This window comes from Sebastes umbrosus, chromosome 23 (assembly GCF_015220745.1).
Source record: "Sebastes umbrosus isolate fSebUmb1 chromosome 23, fSebUmb1.pri, whole genome shotgun sequence".
Taxonomy (NCBI): Eukaryota; Metazoa; Chordata; class Actinopteri; order Perciformes; family Sebastidae; genus Sebastes; species Sebastes umbrosus.
In genome coordinates this window covers 21,679,186-21,701,664 of record NC_051291.1, presented here as the reverse complement: position 1 = coordinate 21,701,664, position 22,479 = coordinate 21,679,186, and the positions used below count along the sequence as shown (strand labels likewise).

Here is a 22,479-nt window from a genome sequence, read left to right as displayed (position 1 = left end):
TGTAGCTCGTAGCAAGAAACCCTTTACGATTGCAGAGGAGCTTATTTTGCCAAGCGCTGTGGATATGTGCCGAGAGTTACTGGGGGAAGCCGCTGCAACCAAAATGCAGTCAATACCCCTCTCCAATGACACCGTGAACAGAAGAATTATTGACATGAGTGATGATATCGAATGCCAACTTCTGGAAGGAATAAAGGCAAGCCCATACTTTGCCATACAGCTGCACGAGTCGACTGACGTTAGCAATGCCGCTTTATTGTTAGTTTTTGTAAGATACTGCAAGGACAGTAATCTTCACGAGGATCTATTGTTTTGCAAGGAGCTTCCAACAAGAACAACGGCAGATAATGTAATGCGCTGCCTTGATGATTACTTCACCGAAAAAGGTCTTGATTGGAAATACTGTACAGGTGTTTGCACAGACGGCGCTGCATCAATGACGGGAAGACATCGTGGTGTTGTCAAACAGATCCAGGAGAGGGCGCCAGATGCCAAGTGGACGCACTGTTTCTTACATCGGGAAAGTCTAGCTACAAAGCAGATGTCACCAGAACTGTATGAAGTCATGAACGTGGCTGTGAAAACTGTTAACTATATTAAGAAAAATGCACTCAACTCAAGGTGTTTTGCTGCTTTGTGTGAAAGACTTGATGCAGATCATTTGCAGCTGTTGTACCACAGTGAAGTAAGGTGGCTTTCAAGGGGACATGTGCTTAATCGCCTTTTTGAACTGAGAGAAGAAGTGCACACATTTCTGGAAGAGCAGCACTCCCCTCTTGCTGAGCATTACACTGATGGTAACTTTTGTGCAAAACTGGCCTACTTATCAGATATATTTGACCAGTTAAATCAGCTCAATATATCAATGCAAAGCAGAAACAGCACAGTGTTTTTGGTTTCAGACAAAATTGAGGGCTTCAAGAAAAAACTTATTCTGTGGAACAGAAGAGTCAAGGAGGGACGATTTGACGTGTTTTCACTCCTAAGTGAAACTTTGGAAGCCACTCCTCATGTCAACATATCCAGTGTTATAACCCAGCATTTGACTCAGTTGTCAGGAAAGTTTACAGACTACTTCCCAGAAGATGCACGAGATGGAAACCTTTGGATTTTGGACCCTTTCTCTGTGGATCCTGCTTCAGAAGACATAGCTCTCTCCACTGTGTTGGAAAATGAACTGATGGAACTATCAGCAGACAGCAGCCTGAAGCTTCAGCTCACACAAGTAGACCTTGCTTCATTCTGGATACTGGCTGCCAGTCAATATCCCTCTCTGTCAAAACGGGCAATCAAATTTCTGTTGCCTTTCACCACCACCTATTTATGTGAGTCAGGGTTTTCCATTGTGACTGTCACAAAATCAAAGGCAAGGAACAAACTGAAAGCAACTTTGAATGCTACTCTGCGTGTCAGCCTCTCACCCATCCCACCACGACTTGATCTCATTATTTCCCAGAGGCAAGCCCAAGTGTCTCACTGAGGGTAAGCAGAATATGTATTTTGGTCATTACAGCTGACAGTGGCATAACACATATCTACATCCCAGTTTATTATTTGTTGTATAAACATGTTAGGTTTTTTACTCATTTATTTGGGAAGGTGGTCCTCGGAAATGTTTTGACAATCACAAGTGGGCCTTCAGTTGCAAAAGGTTGAGAACCCCTGCTCTAGATGACGCTCAAAAATGGAACTTCCTTGTTCTCTTCGCTTCTATTGCAAACTGCAAAAATGGTGTCCCAGAATATGAGTGCAGAGGATGTTATAGACGAGGATACATGCAGCCAGAGAGGACCCACAGCCAATCATCACAAAATTGAATCTATTTGATTCATGTACATGGACACAAACTCGTGACGCTCAGCACGACTTTCAACATCGTATTTTTTGTGCTTTTTCCTACAAATGTATGAACGACGACGACGAACTGCTGTGCGACTGGGCTGGAATACACCTCCCAGCCGCAGAAAAAGTTAATAATTGCGAGTGGCGTCTATATTTATAAAACAACAACACGGAGGCTCCGTAGTCCGAATCAGAAGAGCAAACTTTATTCCTCCTGTCAACCATGACAAAGGCAACTGAGGCTGCGTTAGTCATGCGGACAGCGGGGATCATCTGGGCGCCAGAAGCTCGCACGCAATGCATCCTGGTACATGTAGGCACTGTTGGCACGGCTCCACGAGCACGTGCCAACAGTCATGCTTTCTGGGTCAATATAGCAGCATTGAGGAATTTATTGCTTCCATGGACTACATTTACCATCATCACTGACTGGACGTCCACAGAAAAGATGGCGAATAGATCCTGAAATGAAACCAGAAGCTGATTCAGTAAATCAGACACTAATTAATTACACAAAGAATAGAAACATAAACCAAATGAAAGAGACAATATTTTTCTGTATTTCCTCGACATAAATATTGAAACAAACTCTCTCTGTGTGTTTCTCAGCTCTCTGAACGGAGCAGCAGATCTCACCGAGTTTCCTGATCTGACGGGAACCAACAGCCTGGAGAGCCTGTAAGACACACAAACACACACACACACACACACACACCATATCGAGGTGTGTTTGCTTTTGTAGCCGACATCAGTGTGTGTTATTAACACGCTGCAGCAGTTATTATTCTGTCTGACAGACTGTAACTTTCTCCTTGTTGTGGCCCAGATTTACACGTCATAATAAACACGTTCAACATGTTTATTTTCTCGTATTTTTCCGTTTAAACGCCGTCCCTCAAAGCAGTGTGTGTGTTTAACAGTAACTCTGAACCAGTAGGTGGAAATAAAAACCATCGCACATTCTTCAGCTCTCTGCTTTTAAATGATCCCTCCCAGAAATGTAGCTAAATTGTAGCATAACTGCACCTTAAATCTTTAATAAATATAGGTATGTTTTAGACTACTAACAAAAAGCATTTCATAATTTCTTATTTAATTTTTTAATACACCTTAAATACACCTGAAGACATCACAATACTCCTTAAAATCACCTGAACACACCATAGTTGTTTGATTCACATAAACACACCACGATGCATCTGAAATGCTCCTAAACACATCATATTATAGCGTGAATGCACCTGAACACACCACAGTACAATGTAATTCACCTTCGATGCACTTGAACACACCATAATACTTTTCAAACGCACCAGAAGTCACCTGAACACATCATCAGATATTTGTTATGATTCCTGAACACACCATAGTCCAAAAAAATATAACTTTTGATGCTCCTGAACACAACATAATGCTTCTTAAATGCTCCTTAACACACCATAATTTACCCAGTCATATCTGCATACATTTTCAGTGTCCCAGACCATAGTATAACCTAATACACCTTAAATGTGCTTGAACACACCATAATGCTCTCTGAACGCACCATAGTACTATCTAATACACCATAGTGCTATGTATTACACATTTGATGCACACCATAATGCTTTTTAAATGTTCCTGAATGCACCATAGTACACCCTACAGTAGTACAATTGTGATGCACCTGAACACACCATGGCGCTTTTTACATGTTTCTGAATGCACCATAATACAACATAGTATAATAGTGATGCATCTAAACACACCACAATGCTTTTTAACTATTTTTGAATGCACCAATAGCAATATGTATTACACCTTTGCTGCACCTGAACACACCATAATGTTCTGTGTTGGACCCTCATAGTGCAGGAGGATCGAGGTTCATCGAGGCCCCAGTGCCCTTGAGCAGACCGTGACCTCTGACCTACATATTAACACATGTTTCTTTTTTTGTGTGTGTGTGTGTGTGTAGGACTATCACAGGAGCTCGGATCACGTCTCTACCTGGTTCAGTGTGTGAACAGCTTCCAAACCTTCAGCTGCTGTGAGTTCACGTCTATAGACACTGATTATAAACAGTAAAGAAGAAGTAAAGAAACACGCTGGAGGTGTAAACCATCATTCTCATCGTACAGCTGTTATTATGTCACCAAATCTAGTTTGGATTTGTTCTCAGATGAGAAATTTTCAAACGTTTTCTGAGCTGTGAGAACTTGTCAGCCAGATGAGACCGCCCGGTCAGCATTCATGGTCATCCCAGGAAAAATTATCTTGGCGAGCCCTCTGGTAGTTTAAAGGGACTGTTTGTAACTTCTTACACGTATAAATCATTGCTGGTCGGTGTCTCATGTGTGCTCGCGTGTGGCTATGCTGTTCAGACTCAGACTCCAACACAAACTACACGGAAGCACCAAAACCTCTTGGTTGTATCTAGTGAAGCCCGTCTGTTAAACAGTGTTGGCCGCGGTCGGAGGACGCGGGGGAGACCGTAACTTTGGTCTCCAGGATCGGAGTCTCTGCTGTACTCTGCTCCTCTGCCTGCCTGCCTTCACTCTCACACCGCACTCGTTCTCACTCTTTCGCTCCACTCTCACGTGCATGTGTGCACACTGCACACTGCAGAAGAGTTAGTTTAGCTCTGAGAATATCTAGTGAATGTACAGTGGACGTTTGTGCAGAAATAACTGCTGCAGCTCCTCCAGACCGACAGAGGGTTCCCGTGTCTTGTGAAGTGACGGGGCTCCGCAGAGAGAAACGTTATCGTCTCCGACCAAAACTCTGGTGTCTCCCCTGTTCCTCCGGCCGCGGTCGGCAGGCTGAGACAGGAAAAGCCAACACTAGGATCAGCATTGATTCATGGAGAGACCTTCGTCTGGTCAGCTAACATTACTGCCAAGCAGCTGAAATATAGAGTGATATTGTGCTTTTAGCTGACGTGTGTTGCGTGATGCTCGTTCATATCTATGTAGAGCGAGCACAAGCGCGAGCAACAGGACGCTGACTTTCGTTGACTTAACGACCACAGGTGTCGCTGTTAACAAGACATTTCTGATTCTTACAAACAGTCCCTTTAATGATGAACCACATTTCATCACGATCCATCCAACAGTTGTTGAGATATTTCACTCAAAACCATAAATATCAACCTCATTTGGAGCTAAAGGAAGTCAGTAGGAAACATTATCCAGGTACCATGAATGTGTATAAAAAGAGTTCGATATTTCACAGGATGAAAGTGAAAACTTTGACCTGCTGGTGGTGCTAGAGGAAAGGTCAGAGGAGAGTCAGTAGGACTCATCCTCTGGGGGTCATGAATGTCTGTAACAGATTTCATGACAATCGATCCAATTGTTATAGCTATTTCAGTCTGGATCAAAGCGATGGACCGACTGACCTGATATATATATATATATATATATATATATTTAATATTGTGCTGAGCTCCTGTTGACGTGCTGCTATGTGATGGGTTCAGTGTGTGTAGGACTGATGACATCTGAAACTGTCTCTCTGCAGTGATCTCTCCTACAATCAGATCCAGACTCTTCCCAGCTTCTCCGGCTGTGAGAGCGTTCAGAAGATGTGAGTTTTGGTTCTATAATTTTTTGGATTTGACACTTACTAAACCTCAGGTTCCTCAGTCACAGGTTCAGGTTCAGGGTTTTCAGTCTGTAGTCGACTTTCTCTCTTCTTCTACTCGTTATTATTCTACGTAACGTTCATTAACAGTCACTCGAAATACTCCATCACCTGCTCTGGGCGTCGCTCCTTGTACTACGTCACGTTGCCTTCTGCGGACGATCATTACAAACATATTTGTGATATGTCAAAGACAAACTTTTATTATTTTATGAAGTTTTAGGAGACAGCGCTGCGGTAACAACGGTTACCTTTTAATTACCTAACGCCGCTGCATGTATTCCGTTACTGTTCTCAGACCCGTGAAGCCTCTAATCTGCTCCACAGTCCCTGTATTCTTACCCCGTTACCGTAGCAACCAATAAAGTACAGCCAGCTGTGCATTGTGGGAATAATTAGCACCGTTGTGGTCCACGTTTGACCAATCAGATCGCTCCGTTCTCCGTGCTGTAAAGCAGACTGATAAACATGATGTAATGGAAATATATATGTGTTCGCAGTGATCTGCACCATAACGAGATCGAGGAACTGGAGGAGAACACCTTCCACGCTCTGATGTCACTGCGCTCGCTGTGAGAGGACGCACCCACACACACACACACACACACACACACACACACACACACACACATACAGGGTTTAATTAGGCTGGAGATCCTGAGCAGCGATCCGGAGATGCCCTCTTTAAACACTCCCACATGGAGAGCGGCTCAGATCCAGGTGGTCTGGTTGTTACTGGGACAGGTATGAGGCCATCCACTGGCTCACAATCAGGAGTACTACACAGAAATACTACAATACTGGAGCAGAAGGAAGTACTCAGACCTTTTACTGCAGTAAAGGTAGTAATACCACATTGTAGAAATACTCTTTTACAAGTAAAAGTCCTGCATTCAAACGCCTATGTGCTTTTATTAAGAAAAAGTACAAAAGAATCAAAATATATTAAAGTACCAAAAACAAAAGTACTAATTTTTGCAGAATAATCTATATTTTATTATTGTATTCTATTTATTGATGTTCATCACTTTAATGTTGTAGCTGGTGAAGGTGGAGCACATTTGAATGACTTTATATACTGCTGGTAGATTAATCTATAATAATACATCATCATTTATCAGTTGATTTATATTTTATATTAATAATAATCTCAATCTGTAAAGGAACTAAAGGTAAATGTACTGCAGTAAAAAGTACAATATTTCCTTCCAAAATGTAGTGGAGTAGAAATATAAAGTAGCAGAAAATGGAAATACCCAAGCAAAGTACAAGTACCTCAAAATTGTACTTAAGTACAGTACTTAAGTAAATGTACCATAGAATTTGACAGTGGAATAATTAACTCAGAGTACATTTTCACACAGGTACTTACTTCTACTTGAGTTCATTAAAGTAGCAGTACTTTTACTTAAGTATAACCTCTTTAATAATAGCACTTTTGCTTGAGTATAACTTCTTTTATAACAGTACTTTTTCTTAAGTATAACTCTTTTAATAGCAGTACTTTTGCTTAAGTATAACTTCTTTAGTAACAGTACTTTTGTTCATTATAACTTATTTTATAACAGTACTTTTGCTTGAGTATAACTTCTTTAATAGCAGTACATTTGTTCAGTGTAACCTATTTAATAGCAGTACTTTTTCTTGAATATAACTTCTTTAATAACAGTACTTTTACTTAAGTATAACTTATCTAATAACAGTACTTTTGCTTAAGTATAACTTCTTTAATAACAGTACTTTTTCTTGAATATAACTTCTTTAATAACAGTACTTTTTCTTGAATATAACTTATTTAATAACAATACTTTTTCTTGAATATAACTTCTTTAATAACAGTACTTTTACTTAAGTATAACTTATCTAATAACAGTACTTTTGCTTAAGTGTAACTTCTTTATTAACAGTACTTTTGTTTGAGTATAACTTCTTTATTAACAATACTTTTGCTTAAGTATAACTTCTTTAATAACAGTACTTTTGCTTGAGTATAATATTCTAGTACTTTCTCCATCTCTGCCTAAAATCCACCTTTTGTGACGATATGTACCACTTAAACTAAAATCTTTATTAGATATTAAAGTAACATTAACAGTAAAGTATACATTGTTGTAGTTCTTCCAGCGCTCTGTTATGTACATTATGAACATTATGTCTTGTTTTACTATGGTATTATAGAAATAAGAGTATTAGACACACAGGTTCTTTTGTCCTGGGATTAGAAACAAAGACTGGCTGTTGGTTAATCCGGAGGTTTACCTCCCAGAGGTTACTGGAGGTTAAAGGGGAACTTTTCAACCTGGGCCTGATTTTGTGTCGGTGTGTCATATTTTGTGTTGTGTTCAGCGAGTCGGTGAGAGAATACAGTTAACATCTCTGCCTCTCGCTGCCACGGGAGGGTGGGGGGGGGGGGGGGGGGGGAATGTCAAGATCATAAAAATACTCCTCTCCTCATCTCCTTCTCTGTAGTGATTTATCGTGGAACAGATTGTCATCAGTGAAGCTGAACTCTTTCTCTGCTCTACCGGCTCTCATCAAACTGTGAGTACCCGACTACGTAACCACACCGGCACCAGAACACACCAGACTACGTCACCACACCGGCACCAGAACACACCAGACTACGTCACCACATCAGCACCAGAACACACCAGACTACGTCACCACATCAGCACCAGAACAAACCAGACTACGTCACCACATCAGCACCACAACACACCAGACTACGTCACCACATCGGCACCAGAACTAACCAGACTACGTCACCACATCAGCACCAAAACACACCAGACTACGTCACCACATCGGCACCAGAACAAACCAGACTACGTCACCACATCAGCACCAGAACAAACTAGACTACGTCACCACATCAGCACCAGAACAAACCAGACTACGTCACCACATCGGCACCAGAACACACCAGACTACGTCACCACATCGGCACCAGAACAAACCAGACTACGTCACCACATCGGCACCAGAACACACCAGACTACATCACCACATCGGCACCAGAACACACCAGACTACGTCACCATATTGGCACCAGAACAAACCAGACTACGTCACCACATCGGCACCACAACACACCAGACTACGTCACCAAATCAGCACCAGAACAAACCAGACTACGTCACCACATCGGCACCACAACACACCAGACTACGTCACCACATCAGCACCAGAACACACCAGACTACGTCACCACATCAGCACCAGATCACACCAGACTACGTCACCACATCGGCACCACAACACACCAGACTACGTCACCACATCGGCATCAGATCACACCAGACTACGTCACCACATCAGCACCACAACACACCAGGCTACGTCACCACATCGGCACCAGATCACACCAGACTACGTCACCACATCCGCACCAGAACAAACCAGACTACGTCACCACATCTGCACCACAACACACCAGACTACGTCACCACATCGGCACCAGATCACACCAGACTACGTCACCACATCGGCACCAGAACACACCAGACTACGTCACCACATCAGCACCAGAGCTGCTGTGGTTTGAGTTGAAAAGCTCTAGACTGACCTCAGAAAAACAAACAAATAAAATTAATTATCACATAAAAAAAGGGATTTGGGGGAAATCTCATGTGAATTGTGGTATGAACGTTGACGTCATGGTGAGATCTGAGGTGGCATTAAAGCAGTCAATAGAAATACAGAAGTAAAGTACCTCATAAGTACAGTACTCTAGTAAATGTCCTTGTGATGGGAAGTGATGGAAACATGGTGGAGTTTGAGTTTCAGGTAGAAAACGTGTAATTAAATGATTATATTTCTGTTCCTGTCTGCAGCGACCTGTCGTCCAATCAGCTGTCGTCGCTGCCTCTGATTGGACTGCAGAGTCTAACTCACCTTCGATTGGCTGGAAATACTCAGCTGACGGAGTTAATACCACGAGAGGACCTGCCCCGCGTCAGGTGAACTAACACATTAAAGCATTTTTGTATTATTGTATTAATATTGTATACTTGTATTATTATAGATAAAACAACCCTTTTTATTTTTTATTTTTTATTTTTTAGATTTTAAATGACTTTTACTTGTAACAGAGTATTTCTACACTGTGGTATTACTACTTTTACCCAAGTAAAAGTACTTCTTCCACCGCTGTAAATAACAAAGGGGGTTTGTTTTTATGTTCAGGGTGATGGAGCTTCCTTACACCTTCCAGTGCTGCGCCTTCGTCTCCTGTGAGAGGAGAGGAGGAGGAGGAGGAGGAGGAGGAGGTTCCTCCTGGGAGAGGGAGGAGGCAGCAGACTCTATTGGGAAAGAAACGTCTGTCCTCTCCAGCCAAGGTGACACCAAACACTCACCGTCACAACTGAAACAAGAACTACAACTAAACTGCTTTACGCTAAATACCGCCTGTGAAACTAGAGGCTGTGAGAGGAAGTAAGATGATATTTCAAAGTAAAAGTCTCCTTCCTGTGTGTCTCAGTAGATCAGGACTGGGAGGATTTTCTGATGGAGTTTGAAGATGAACCTAAACTTCAACAGTCGGTCCACTGCAGCCCGGCTCCAGGTAACACAACAACTATCAGTACACTTCAACACATCTTACATATGCATATATTAAATTATCTTTCTGTTGTTTTAATCTGAGTTTAGAGTTTAAACATTAAGAGCCTTAAGATGGACGACGCGTCACAAAATATCTCGATACGGGCGTTGCCATTTTGAGATTTAGAGATTATTTGGAGCCAGAGTCTGAGCAGTAGTGATCGGGCGGTGGAGTCGCGGTATAAAGGTCACCCGCTCAAACCGATCACGAGCCGAGTGTGACCACAGCTCATTAGAGAGAGACACTCACAGCTGTCAATCATGACGTCTTTATAGCATCAAATAACTCATTAAAACCAAACTGATCAGAAAAATGAACACTTGAACAAACATCAGCGTGATAAGAAGAACTACCTAAAATGACAGAAAACATCTTTGGGAAAAATGTATGTAATGTAAAAAGTGTGCTTTGACTTTTTAGTTTGGCCCATGTCCCATCCGCTAACATGGAGGGGGCGGGGCTTATGAGCTATACTGCAGCCAGCCACCAGGGGGCAATCCAGATGTTTTGGCTTCCCTTTATGTCTTCCATCTTTATATACAGACCATGACTCAGTCAAGAGAATACGGAACAATGCACATGAATCACGGACATTTTAAAATCATTAAAGCTGAAGTAGGCGAGATTTGAGCAAATATGATTTTAAAAAGTTATTTTTATAAAACGGTCGCTATGTCGTGACTAGGGATGCTCATTTTGAAAGATTTTCTTAACCGATAACCGACAATCGTTAACTGATTATTAACCATTAACCGACAAGTTTGTGCCTCTCAGGCAGCGGTGTACCAGCTGCAGGAGCACAACAGATATTGGTTGACGGGAGTCCCCAGTTCACCGTCCGGGGGCGTTAACTTAGCAGCTACGATGCTGCGTGTAGTGTCTAGTTATCTCTCAGAACACTTGAATTACAATATGCTGAAAGGTTATTATGGGATTTTTGCCCAATGATGCAAAATATATACTGCCTGCTGCTGCTTTAATCCATTGGTGATTCATTTATTGATTATTAAGTAAACTGATATTTGTTTTTATTTATCCTCCAGGACCGTTCCGTCCCTGCCTCTACCTGCTCGGCAGCTGGTTGATCCGTGGGGGGGTGTGGCTCATAGCAGCGCTCTCATTGGTCAGCAACAGCCTGGTCGTCCTGTCGGTCTTCTTTTCCCCCGTCGCCACGGTGACTCCACCCAAGCTTCTGATTGGTCTACTGGCCCTGGTGAACGGCCTGATGGGAGTGTGGAGCGGGTGGTTGGCGGCGGTGGACGCCTGGACGTTCGGCAGCTTCTGGAGGTATGAAACAGAATCAGGGGGATTCTAGAGGTCCTGAGGGACTCTAGAGGTTTTGGGGGACTTTAGAAGTTATGGGGGACTCTAGAGGTTATGGGGGACTCTAGAGGTTATGGGGGACTCTGGGAATACTGGGTGTTTTGTGGGGACTTTGCAGCAACACTGAGGATACGGGAAACTCTTCTGGAACTCTTTGGGGATCTTGAGAACTCCTTCACTTTTCTATATATTTATATATCTATATTATTTATATAATTGACCCTCTTTGTCAGGCTGTGATAAAATTCCCCATAAAGCACCTAAAAAAAACACATAAATGTGGAATTTCAAAATAAAAGTCAATAAAAGGTCTTGGACTGTGTGTGTGTGTGTGTGTTGCAGGTACGGAGCACGGTGGGAGAGCAGCTTCCTGTGTCGCTTCAGCGGCTTCCTGTGTGTGTTTGCATCACAGACTGGCCTCTTCCTGCTCACCGCCGCGGCTCTGGAGCGATGCCTCGCCGCTGCCGCACGCCGCCACGACAAACCTGACGGACACAACGGTGAGAAAAACACACAAACACACACAATAACACACACACACATCTGGAAAGTATTGTCTGATTTCCCTTTCCTCTCCCTCCAGGTCGCTCGTCGTCGCCGCTGTCCGTCCGTCTCGCCATCTGTCTGTGCTTCCTGTTGGGCCTGGCCGTCACGCTGCCCCCCCTGGTGGCCGGACACAGCAGCACCTCCCTCTGCTTGCCACTGCCTTCCTCCACCTCCTCATCCGCCCTGGCCTTCTCCGTCTCACTGGTGCTCCTCGACTCGCTGTGCTTCCTCCTCATGACGCTTGCCTACACTCGCCTCTACTGTCGGGCCAACAAGGCTCCGCCCGCTGCCGAAGAAGAGGCGGCGTTGACTCGACACGTGGCCTGGCTGCTCTTCTCCGACTGCCTCCTCTACCTCCCCGTCGCCTTCCTCTCCTTCTCCTCGCTGCTGCGCCTCTCTGCCGCCGGGCCGGAGGCGGCGAAGGGGGTGTTGCTGCTCGTGGCGCCGCTGCCGGCCTGCGTCAACCCACTGCTGTACATCCTCTTCAACACGCTTGCCCGGCAGGAGCTGGCGGCACTGGCCAAACGCACCTGCGGGGCCATGGCGTTACCCAGACTCTGCAGGGGAGGAGGAGGAGGAGGAGGAGGAGGAGGAAGGTCGAGGCCGGACATGATGGAGTCAACGTACGACGAGGACGCGGAGAAACAGTCGTGTGACTCGACGCAGGCGCTGGTGGCCGTCGGAGGCATGAAGGAGGAAGAGGAGGAGGAGAGAGGAAGGAGTGAGACGCTACATTCAGTAGTGTTTGTTGTTCCTCATCAATAGACTGAAACACACACACACACGCACATACACACACACACTACAGTAAAGGTCTCACCCGCCAAATTTATAAACGACGAATCAGAGACTCACCTTTTCTAGTATTTTCGGGAATTTCTTTTGCCTTTATTGTTTAGGAAACTGTGGAGAGGCGACAGGAAGTTAGAGGAGACACGGACAGGAAGGACTTCTTAAAGCTGCAGTAGGCAGTATATTTTTGGCATCATTGGGAAAAAATCCCATAATAACCTTTCAGCATATTGTAATTCAAGTGTTCTGAGAGAAAACTAAACTTCTGCACCTCCTCATGGCTCTATTTTCAGGCTTTAGAACATCTAGCCGTGACGGGAGACTTTGACCAATCACAGGTAATTTCAGAGAGAGAGCGTTCCTATTGGCTTTGCTTGGCGTTCCTTCAACAGATTTCATAATGGCGGCGGCATCACAAACTTGCTCATTTTACAGCTAAACCGTGCACTACAAGATGATTCTGAAAACATTTGAGTGATTGACAGCCGGCTCTCATAGACGGCAGCTGGACAGCAGACCTCAGATCAGCTCTGACTGCTTGTTTTCCTCCGGTCTGTGAAATCTTGCAGATGCCGTTAGGAGCACCGGAGGACACAGAGGAACATGATTTTTTTAGGTTACCTGTTTCATGCACTACTGTCACGATATAGCGACCGTTTTATAAAAATAACTTTTAATCATATTTGCTCCAATCTCGCCTACTTCAGTTTTAAACCCCGACCCCAACAGGAGCCCACTATTCTCTGGTCTCTTTTGTCCCAGATGGCCACCGTACTCTCTCTCAGATGATGACCAATCAAATCAAAGCTAAACGACTTATTTAAATCAACATAAATTACGTGTGATTATCGATTTATACTAAGTTCTAATTGATGAATTGTTATAACAGGACTTTTGGCAGGTGAGCAGATATACACAGATACACACAGATACACACAGATATACACAGATACACATGTTCACACAGATATACACAGATACACACATATATACACAGATATACACAGATATACACAGATACACACAGATACACACAGATATACACAGATATACACAGATATACACAGATATACACAGATACACACAGATATACGCAGATACACATAGATATACACAGATACACATAGATACACACATACACACAGATATACACGTATACACACATATATACACAGATACACACAGATACACACAGATACACACATCTTTACACAGATATACGCAGATACACAGATATACACAGATACACATAGATACACACAGATACACACAGATACACACAGATATACACGTATACACACATATATATATACAGATACACACAGATACACACAGATACACACAGATACACACAGATATACACAGATACACACAGATACACACAGATACACAGATATACACAGATACACACATGTTCACACAGATATACACAAATACACACATATATACACAGATATGCACAGATATGCACAGATACACACAGATACACACATATACACACAGATACACACAAATACGCACATATATGCACAGATATGCACAGATATGCACAGATACACACATATATACACAGATACACACATATATACACAGATACACACAGATACACACAGATACACACATATATACACAGATACACTGCAGACTGATGGGACTGTGCGCTAGCAAATGTAGCAGAGAGCAGTAACGCCGAAAAATGTCAATCAAAAGTTAAAACATAAAAATACATGAAAAAAAGAAGAAGAACTTGCGCACACACACACACAGACAAACACACGCACACACATTATGAGCAGTCAGCAGCTTTTATTTTGAAATACGACACGATTTACAGCATCGCCTTACCAAACATCCGACCAAATGTTCTACCAAATGCTGCTGAGCATTATGTCTGTCTCTGTGTGTGTGTGTGTGTGTGTGCGTGTGTTTGTGTGTGTGACCGTGCGCGCGTCCACAGTTAATGTGTTTTTGTGAGTGTGTGTGAAAGTTGTAGCGTCTGTGTGAGTTTCGTCAGAGTCGACCCCCCCCCCACCACCACCACCCTGAAAGTGAAAAACAGGACCCAGAAGCTAAACAGGGTTAAAGACCTAAAAGTGAAGAAGCTCATGTTCAGCTGCTGAAAGACGTCCAGACACAGAACTGGTCCTTTAAATCATTATTTCCTTTAATATCGATAAACTTTCAGACCTTTTCGTATCGAGGACACTTTGACATGAAAATCCCTAAACCGGCTATTCATTGAACTTATTAAGTCTGATATCGCTGAATTTTGGGGTTTTAGTCGTTCTTTGAATGGCGGATCTAAAATGATCCACACAGGAGCCGTTGAGTGATCACGTAGCACCAAATATCTGCTGTCAAAATATTAAGAACTTTCTGTCAGCGTCAAACCATGTCCACACTAAGCCGACTAAATCTGAAAACATCTTTTTCTCTCCGTTTCACACCCCGAACAATTGAGCGCTGTACCGGATCGTCACCACGGAGACGAGGGAGCTGAGACAGATGGGAAAGCTCTTGATTTACCGGTCGATCTAAAAGCTCACCTGTGTGGTCATGAGCTTTGGGTAGCGACGGACAGAATGAGATCCCAGATACAGATACAACTGGCAGGAGACCCAGAACATTTTGGAAGGATTATATATCTGATCTGACGCTAGATGCATGAACAAAACAAACCGGGTCTGTCCCTTCTGGTAAAAATTAACAACTCACCTCCTGCTTATGAATACAGTATAAACATACAGAGCTGCAACGTAGAAGAAATCACCTGGATCGTTTTGTTGACCAAAAAATGCATGAAAACACAATTTTCAGGTTGACCTGTACAAAAACTTGATAAAAAAAAGTCCCCTAATGTGTGTCTGTGTGTGTGTAAAGTAAATAAGTGTACATATTGTAAATATAAGCTACTGTGACAATCCTATTTTCCTATTGTGTAGACTGAGAGAGATAATGTTTATAATATTTGTACATTCACACTTTGTCATGTCAAGTGTCTCATAACCAGATTAAATCCAGACATGATTTTATACACTTTTATTTACACTGGTCACATAAGTGTGTCCGGATAAGACGTCCGTCTTGGCGTTACTCCCGTCCAGAGGTTGGCGCCAAAGTCCTGTGACTCAGTGTAAATGTTGTATACGATCAGGACGCAGCCCAGAAAGGTTTTTTTATTGTTGTTTTGTTACAAACTGTAAAAATGTCAAAGTTTTAATCCCGAGTGTGAAGATTCTGATAATCCTTCGTGAACATGTTGTACGAACATCATCCGCTGCGTGAGCTTTTTACACAAATCCCATGTGAGCTCGGAAAAAATACAAAAACTTAACTCAAGGTCCACTTACTAGCTTTCAGCCACATTTTACGGTCTTAATCAGTGGAAGGAGTTTCCTCGGCAACGTGAACATACAGTCAAAGAGTTTAGAAGCAAAGACACAAAACTCTGGTGTTTTTTTTGACAACAGCCGCCAATTTGGACTGAAAACGTTTATTATATTTATAATATTTTATTGTTCAACACAGGACATTTCAGTAGAATATGACAATAGAATAGAAATAATTTAGTTTTACTTTTGTACGGCACTTTGTAGCGGGACGTTTTACTGGCGTCCGGAAGTCGTTTTCAGTCCAAAATGGCGGAAGCGTGCGGCTGGGAGCTGATGTTGCAATGGAACGAACTATTGACTTTCACTTCTTGGCAATATACGTTTCTTTGGTACCACCCACATACTTGGTGATAACAGCTGATCTGTGTCCATGGCAACCGAGGAAACTATCCTCTGAGGGAGACGTGAGATGTGGTCGAAAGCTCTGTGAAAAAAGAGTTTTTTAAACGTCCAATATGGTTTGAATCTTGTGAATTTATATTTGTAATTTAATTTTTTTATTTCTATCGTATCAGTTGTGTCATAAAGCTAGCTCGTTAACTAGCGTAATGTGTGTGGGCAGGGTCTCGTTTTCTGGCTCCGCCCAAAGCTGTAACCATAGAAACAGAACAAAAAAAAAATACTGTTGGAATGTTCGCTACTTGTGACGGTTTATCTGCTGCACTTTCAATGATCAGCACTTAAAATGTCTCAAAATAACAAGTTCAGAAGCTTCATTGTTTCCTGTTTCTGTTGTAAACTTCTGTAAAATATGATTTTAGTTTGTAAAAGTGTGAAGTTTTAGTTTGTGACGTACATAAAAAAAACATGGTGGCTGTAAACGCTCCGAGGTGTCTGTGTTTTATTTATGATTCATATCAGTTTGAATAAACCCATAAACTGTGACTCATTTCGAGGTTCGAATTGAAACGATTACACAATGATCCACCGCGGCGTGGCGAGCTGAGCACTTCCTGTCGTCGTGAACTCATCGCTCCATATCAGCAGATTTATTAAAGATCATCAGTGAACATCCTGAACTCTTTAAGCTACTTCTGACTCACTCCCAGTTTATTTTTATCATATTCTGAAATACATAAATATCTGCTGCTGTCCTGGTTAATACATTTGAAACACTGCGTCATTTATTATCAGTGGTGGGATTTAACCAAGTCAATTTACTCATGTGCTGTACTTAAGTATACATTTGAGGTACTTTACTTGAGTATTTCCATTTTATACTTCTACTACATCTCAGAGGTAAATATTGTACTTTTCACTCCACTACATTTATCTGACTGTAGTAATATTAATCCAGAAACATCAGATATAGTGAAACACTTACAGGGAACATTTACTGCACAATCAATACGTTTGCTTTAAGTACTTTAAAGGTCCCATATTACAAAAAGTGAGATTTTCATGTCTTTTATATTATAAAACAGGTTTAAGTGCTATATAAATCCTGTTAAACTATTAAAACACTCAATATACAGAGAAACACACACAGCCCGTATTCAGAAATTGTGCGTTTGAAACAAGCTGTTAGGATTTCTGTCCATTTGTGATGTCACAAATAAACAATATTTAGACCATAACACGGTTTTAAACGTAAACATTCTAAATGTGTCCCCGTTTATTTCCTGTTGCAGTGTATGTGAATGACATCAGCTGACAAGAAGTAAACATGAACCCAAGCTGTTGCCTAGCAACGCAATTCCGTTGCAGTTCCGTCAAAGAATGTATATTGATAAGAAGTGAAAGTCAATTGTTTTTTGCAACATCAGCGCCCAGCAGCAGAGCTACGCTTCCACCATTTTGGACTGAAAGCGACAACCGGACGCCAGTAAAACATCCGCCTACAAAGTGTTGTACAAAAGTAAAACTAAATGATTTCTATTCCGATGTCATATTCTACTGAAATACAGGTATATTCAGGCAGACAGTATGAGGAAAATAATGTGTTTTTTAAACATTACAGCATGTAAACATGTTCTCTTAGAAACACAAAATACAAGTATGAACCTGGAAATTAGCATGATCTGGGACGTTTAAGTAAAACGTCAGAAACAATAATCCAGTTCAGCTTTTAAGATTCAGAGATATTGGCGAGCCTGTAGATCAGTCATCACAGTGTTAATTAAACCGAATGAACTGGCTGAGTATCAGCTGTGCAGACAGACGGTGATCAGAAACCAGCTTCAGGTGTTGAAGAGTTTCTTAAAGAACAACGTTTGTGAAGGTTCTCAGTCATCCAGGTCACGGTATCCCATTAAGGATTAAATCAAGCTTCTTGGATAAGAAGTGAAATGTCTTCAAGAATCTAAACCAAGTCCAATTGCTGCTGATTTAACCCTTACTCGGATTTAAGAACAACAAAAGTATGAAGTTTCCTCCATCGATGAGTCAGCGAGGAGAAAGCTCACAGTAATTCAATGATCTTATAGTTTCATGTCGAGACGTAATCGTGATGTCTTGTTGATATTTATATCTTGTTCCTACTGAAGAGGACGTGATCTCAACTTTTTGTAGCTTCAACAGAAGAACTAGACGGTGAGTCACTCTGCGTTTATACTAAAGCAATCGCACAATTACCCAGAACACATCATGAAGAGGGATGAGTCACTGTTTGATTTCCTTGAAATGTTCTTCTGTGTTTTTGAGAATCCCGTTCAGTGACTTTCACATGAACCACCTGTCTGTTCTTCTTCTCTGGTTGATATGCCTCACTAGAGACATTTTGGCCTTTTAATTTTAATTTTTTTTTAATAATTTTCGACAGTGTTAAAGGGACTATTTGTAACTTTCAGAAATGCTTGTTAACAGCGACACCTGTGTCCGTGAAGTTAACGAAAGTCAGCGTCGGGCTCGCGCTTGTGCTCGCTCTAAATATACCTGAACGAGCATCGCTCAAAACAGTGAGGCGACACACGTCAGCTAAAAGCACAATATCACTCTATATTTCAGCTGCTTGGCAGTAATGTTAGCTGACCAGATGAACGTCTCTCCATGAATCACTGCTGATCCTAGTGTTGGCTTTTCCTGCCTCAGCGCAGGCTGAGGTGACGGGGCTCCGCAGTGAGCAACTGACACCGGCACCCGGTCGGTAACGAGACGACAAAGTAATTCGCTGCAGAGCCCCTTTACTTCACAAGACACGAATAACCTCTGTTGGTCTGGAGGAGCTGCAGCATTTATTTCTGCACAAACGTCCACTGTACATTCACTAGATATTCTCAGAGCGAAACTAACTCTCCTGCAGTGTGGAGTGTGTGCGCGTTCACGTCTAGAGGTGGAGCGAGTATGCTAGATCGCGCACTCTGTCTGAGTGAAGGAAAGCAGGCAGAGGAGACGAGACAGCGGCCACACGCGAGCGCGCATATACGAGCACGCATGTGTCCCGACCCGGTACATTTATACGCTTAGAAAGTTACAAACAGTCCCTTTAATGTGTATGCCATCATTTTGACAAGAGTTTTTAAATAACACTCCAAAGTTAGGCTAAATTTTGGCGAGAAAAACTGGCATGACCATTTTCACAGGTCTCCCTCCAGATATGTGAATGTAAAAGGGTTCTTTGGGTACCCACGAGTCTCCCCTTTACAGACATGCCCACTTTATGATAATCACATGCAGTTTTTTGAATGCAGTATAAATGTGTTATTGTCTCCTATTCTAAAATGGTGTTTGAATATTTCTGCATACTGGGGTCCCTAAACAGTCTTGAATTCCATAAATTGGGTATCACTGTAAAGCTGAGACTCTTGTGGATCCAATGAGCCCAACTGGATCAGACTAGAGACCTAGAGCATTCAGAGGATGGATGGATCAGGCTAGAGACCTAGAGCATTCAGAGGATGGATGGATCAGACTAGAGACCTAGAGCATTCAGAGGATGGATGGATCAGACTAGAGACCTAGAGCATTCAGAGGATGGATGGATCAGACTAGAGACCTAGAGCATTCAGAGGATGGATGGATCAGACTAGAGACCTAGAGTATTCAGAGGATAGATGGCTTTCCTAGCTAGATTGACAATAAGGGGCTTTCTGAGTGCTCGCCATCCAATCGCCGAAAAATGCAATTCTTGCAGAAATCTCCAAATGTTAAAAGTTTTTTATCCCAGATCACAGCATGACTTTTTCTATGGTGTTCCTCAAGGTCTTGGTGTCTTAATGTGGTATTCTGAAGGGATTATTGATAATTTTTATCAATTCTCCAGTGGTAAAAAATGGTTACATTTTGCACCAAATCTGTGTAACAGATGGTATCAACCCAAAAAACAAAAACAACTGATTAATTAATTTGATCAAATCAAAGACAACTTATGAGTCATAATAGAGCATGTGGATGACCATCATATACTTTGTCATAATGTTCTAAACCCTTAAATTCTTTCAATATTTATTTTAATGAATGAATGAATGTATGTTTATTTATAATTGTTGACTAGAACAACTTGACCCACAGTGCAGAGCTTTCAGATGATGTACACCACTTCATCTACTTTTGACCAGCTATCTCCCCCTAAAGACCCCCTATACCCCCCTAAAAAAGACTAAAACGGCTCTATTGTGGGTCTCAGAGGGTTAATACTAAATCCTTGTTCATTCCCTTCTCTGTTAGTTAAACTCTCCATCACTGTCACAACTTTTATGGACAGTCGGAGAGCTGATGTATCACCGCTGTGAGCAAGCTGGTTGGCACGGGAACGCTCTGGTTGGCACGGGAACGCTGTTGTTGACATAATCTGGGATCCAGGTCACCGATAAGAAGCACAACAGTCATAAGGAAGACAATGGAAGTGTGTGATGATGATAAGATAAGAGAGGACAGAAAAGTTATTGTGAAACAGATTTTATTTCATGTTTCGTTCACAGAAGCAGCAGAGAGGTCAGAGGTCACAGAAACACGACAGGATGCTGCAAATATTGAAGACGGTCGTCGGCATAGAAAAGCGCTTCAAAGGGAGATATGTTACACTGTGTTGGTCCTATATACAGACGTAGGCAAAGTTGTTGGTAACGTTCCGTTAAAGAGAGAAAAACCCACAATGGTCACTGAAATAACTTGAAACTGACAAAAGTAATAATAAATAAAAATTTACTGAAAATTAACTAATGAAAATCAGCTGTTGCTTTTGAATTGTGGTTCAACAGAATCATTTTAAAAAACAAACTGATGAAACTGGCCTAGACAAAAATGATGGTAGCCCTAGAAAAGATGTAAAATAATTTGACCATAGGGACATATTAAACTAAGGTGTGTCCTGTAATTAGCATCACAGGTGTCTTCAAACTTGTAATCAGTCAGTCTGCCTATTTAAAGGGTGAAAAGTAGTCACTGTGCTGTTTGGTGTCATGGTGTGTACCACACTGAACATGGACCACAGAAAGCTAAGGAGAGAGTTGTCTCAGGAGATCAGAAAGAACATTATAGACCTTCATGTTAAAGGTAAAGGCTATAAGACCATCTCCAAGCAGCTTGATGTTCCTGTGGCTACAGCTGCACATATTATTCAGAAGTTTAAGGTCCATGGGACTGTAGCCTACCTCCCTGGACGTGGCCGCAAGAGGAAAATTGATGACATATTGAAGAGACGGATAATACGAATGGTAACCAAAGAGCCCAGAACAACTTCCAAAGAGATTAGAGGTGAACTCCAAGGTCAAGGTACATCAGTGTCAGATCGCACCATCCGTCACTGTTTGAGCCAAAGTGGACTTAATGGAAGACAACCGAGGAGGACACCAAATCATAAAAAAGCGAGACTGGAATTTTCCAAAATGCATATTGACAAGCCACAAAGCTTCTGGGAGAATGTCCTTTGGACAGATGAGACAAAACTGGAGCTTTTTGGCAAGTCACATCAGCTCTATGTTCACAGACGAAGAGATGAAGCATCCAAAGAAAAGAACACTGTACCTACAGTGAAACATGGAGGAGGCTCGGTTATGTTATGGGGCTGCTTTGTTGCATCTGGCACAGGGTGTCTTGAATCTGTGCAGGGTGCAATGAAATCTCAAGACTATCAAGGCATTCTGGAGCGAAATGTGCTGCCCAGTGTCAGAAAGCTTGGTCTCAGTTGCAGGTCATGGGTCCTCAAACAGGATAATGACCCAAAACACAGCTAAAAACCACCCAAGAATGGCTAAGAACAAAACATTGGACTATTCTGAAGTGGCCTTCTATGAGCTCTGATCTAAAATCCTATTGAACATCTGTGGAAGGAGCTTGAAACATGCAGTCCTGGAGAAGGCACCCTTCAACCTGAGACAGCTGGAGCAGTTTGCTCACGAGGAGTGGGCCAACTACCTGTCAACAGGTGCAGAAGTATCATTGAGAGTTACAGAAATAACTTGATTGCAGTGATTGCCT

At 42.3% G+C, this 22,479-nt stretch overlaps 1 protein-coding gene across 1 annotated transcript in view; it reads left to right on the top strand.

The window, feature by feature from the left end:
• Positions 1–13,005, top strand: part of LOC119483131 (leucine-rich repeat-containing G-protein coupled receptor 5-like) — a 47,107-nt gene extending 34,102 nt beyond the window's left edge. Inside the window, 11 exon segments of the mRNA XM_037761208.1 lie at positions 2,452–2,520; positions 3,800–3,871; positions 5,344–5,409; positions 5,967–6,038; positions 7,936–8,007; positions 9,300–9,425; positions 9,652–9,803; positions 9,950–10,030; positions 11,113–11,356; positions 11,735–11,892; positions 11,976–13,005. Of these exon segments, the coding sequence (XP_037617136.1) occupies positions 2,452–2,520; positions 3,800–3,871; positions 5,344–5,409; positions 5,967–6,038; positions 7,936–8,007; positions 9,300–9,425; positions 9,652–9,803; positions 9,950–10,030; positions 11,113–11,356; positions 11,735–11,892; positions 11,976–12,703 (1,840 nt within the window). The 3' untranslated portion in view covers positions 12,704–13,005.
• The last annotated feature ends 9,474 nt before the right edge of the window (positions 13,006–22,479 follow it).